The sequence below is a fragment of the Eriocheir sinensis genome, chromosome 14 (genome assembly GCF_024679095.1).
Source record: "Eriocheir sinensis breed Jianghai 21 chromosome 14, ASM2467909v1, whole genome shotgun sequence".
In the NCBI taxonomy this organism is placed as follows: Eukaryota; Metazoa; Arthropoda; class Malacostraca; order Decapoda; family Varunidae; genus Eriocheir; species Eriocheir sinensis.
Genome location: NC_066522.1, coordinates 17084205 through 17087111, shown reverse-complemented (window position 1 = coordinate 17087111; position 2907 = coordinate 17084205). Strand labels below are relative to the sequence as shown.

At 46.1% G+C, this 2907-nt stretch overlaps 1 protein-coding gene across 1 annotated transcript; it reads right to left on the bottom strand.

The window, feature by feature from the left end:
• Positions 1 to 414: 414 nt before the first annotated feature.
• LOC126998577 (blastula protease 10-like) lies at positions 415 to 2344 on the bottom strand. The gene has a single exon (XM_050860391.1). It carries the CDS (start codon positions 1696 to 1698, stop codon positions 490 to 492), a length of 1209 nt encoding a protein of 402 aa, XP_050716348.1. The 5' UTR covers positions 1699 to 2344; the 3' UTR covers positions 415 to 489.
• Between the last annotated feature and the right edge of the window lie 563 nt (positions 2345 to 2907).

Genomic DNA, 2907 nt, shown 5'->3' with positions numbered 1-2907 from the left:
AACACAGCGCCTGCCAGTCCCCTCCCCCCTCCCCCTCACATACAGACAAAGCCACTGTGAAAACATTGTGGTTGAATTTCGCAGCGTTGTGTAATCCGTTTTACGTAAAATATTTCTTTGATCCTTATTTTCTATCTGGTTTTCCTCCTCATCGTTTTAATACAAAAGGAATAACATCTTGCGTAATACAGGTATATATAATTAAGCAAAACATACACGTGATCACTCGCCCACTTCTCATATTTTACTCCTTACTTCCCAGTAATAGTAATAATAATAATAATAATAATAATAATAGCAACGCGTAGTTCCCTGCAGCGATTTATTTTTATCCACTGAAAATAGGGGTATTCATTATGGTATTCAAAAGAGCTTCTATAGATAAACAATTTGCTTATATGAATCAATTTAGTATTCTGTTATTTTCCTCACTGTCAGAAAAGAGAATAATAGTAAGGTGACCAGCAGCGAAAGGCTCAAACAGGCGCCTCACTGCACGTATGTCTGTCGCCACTGCTGGTAGGGCATCGCTCCGGCAATGTCGTCGCCCAGATAGTGGTTGGTGCACTCGTACAGGCGGTTTATGGTGGCCACGTCGGAGCGGGTCAAACGCTTGGCAAAGCCCGCCTCGCCTGGGAATTCCTTCTTGATAGTCATTGTATTATCTTTTGGATCTCTGGCAAATGCATTGGTTGAGTAATGCATCACACTGTTAAAGTCGTAGGGTATCCCCATCAACGACAGCTTTCCGAACATTCCCTCTCGTTTATCAAATTGGCTTGCTTTTCCTTGTTGTATTTTATCGTAGTGAACAACGAGGTATTCGTCACGATCGTATCTACTCTGCGAATGTATTATACCAAGTGTGTGAGACAGCTCGTGAAGGATGGTGGTGCCTGAGGGCGAAAAACATCCAATCTCCAAGTTGATTAAGGTGGTCTTCAAGTATTTGTTGTAACCCAGAGTAGCAAAGCATCCCGCAGACAGGCTCTGAATCACCACCTTATGTTCCTTGTGATCGTTTATGTCAACACGACCAGTCATGTCTTTAAAACGAATGCAGGTGAGATTTGACATTCTCTCAATCGCTTTCGTCACTTGTGGGATTTGCTTCTTACGGAAACCCGGGTGAAACACGAAGGGAACCTCACCGCTCGGCCACCGTTTCTCCATTACTTCCTGCAACGCCTCACGAACATCCTTGTCACCTGCTTTGCTTTTGACAGGCTGACCTTTGGAGGAGGGCGTCTTGGGAGGGAAGGGTGTGCCAGGAGGGGAGGGGGTTCCAGGAGGGAAGGGTGTGCTAGGAGGGGAGGGGGTTCCAGGAGGGAAGGGTGTGCTAGGAGGTGAGGGGGTTCCAGGAGGGAAGGGTGTGCCAGGAGGGGAGGGTGTTCCAGGAGGGAAGGGTGTGCTAGGAGGGGAGGGGGTTCCAGGAGGGAAGGGTGTGCCAGGAGGGGAGGGGGTTCCAGGAGGGGAGGGTGTTCCAGGAGGGGAGGGTATGCTGGTAGGGAAGGGTGTTTGCGGAGAGCCAGGTTTTGGAGAGGTCTCGTTCGACGGTCTATCGCTATCACCATCGCCGGGGACTTCATAGCAGACCTTCTTTGTCTCCCCAGCGGCCTGGCCCTGGCCCTGGCCCTCAACCCCCACTAGAAGACGCCCCGCGAGAACGAACACCTGGATCAACAGCAGAAAGTGCATCGTTCTTAGCACTGAAGATAAAGTAAAATATATCGAGACCTCCCTTTCGGGCTGGTAAACAAATGGGCACCTGAGGAACCTGGGAAGATAAACTGTGGTAACCCGGATGTCACTCTAGCCCAGTGTGTCCCGGGGTAATGGGTTCTCATTCACCCCAGGCTAAAAGGCTAATTCGTTAGAGATGAGTCCCGCGGCTGGGTGGGCTGCTCGGCGCCTGACCTAACCCACCGTTGCCAGATTAATTATCGTACTCAGAGTCCCGTATTTACCGGTTTCTGAGCCATAGCTATTGCCGAAAAACATCAGTAATTAACCATTTTAACGATTACTGTATATGAAGGCGGTTATTGGGGTCGAGGAGGCAGTTTTTGGGTCGGAAATCGGCAAACATAGGAGGCTGAGTACGACAATCTGGCAACGACCCGATTCGTCACGACCCGAAACAATTCCCACCCCGACGGACCCCCACGGACACCACCCCAAACACCTCCCCCAGGACCACCGCGCAGCTATAGCAGATTCTTCTTTTATAAACAGATGCGTGGACTGCGAGATAGCAACCAGCTGGGGGCCCAACGATCACCGTGTATCGGAGGTCTAAATGAATCTCAATCAAAGACTAAATAAATGAGGTTTGCCTAATGCCGATCTAAAATAAGCACACTTGCTAATTATCTGTATACTAAACATTTATTTTTTCTCATACTGAAGGTTGAAATGAGACTAATTCGATGCGTTTCTGGTGATATAAGACCAAGGGGAAACTTTATGACAGATGGCTAAATTCATAACCCATTCCAAATATCAGTTTTTCTCCTATTCCCACTATTCCAGTTATAACATATTCCTATTTTTATTTTCTACAGCTGGCTAAATTCATAACCCATACCAAATATCAGTTTCTCTCCTATTCCCACTATTCCAGTTATAACATATTCCTATTTTCATCTTTTACAGCTGGCTAAATTCATAACGCATTCCAAATATCAGTTTCTCTCCTATTCCCACTATTCCAGTTATAACATATTCCTATTTTTATTTTCTACAGCTGGCTAAATTCATAACGCATACCAAATATCAGTTTCGCTCCTATTCCCACTATTCCAGTTATAACATATTCCTATTTTCATCTTTTACAGCTGGCTAAATTCATAACGCATTCCAAATATCAGTTTCTCTCCTTTTCCCACTATTCCAGTTATAACATAT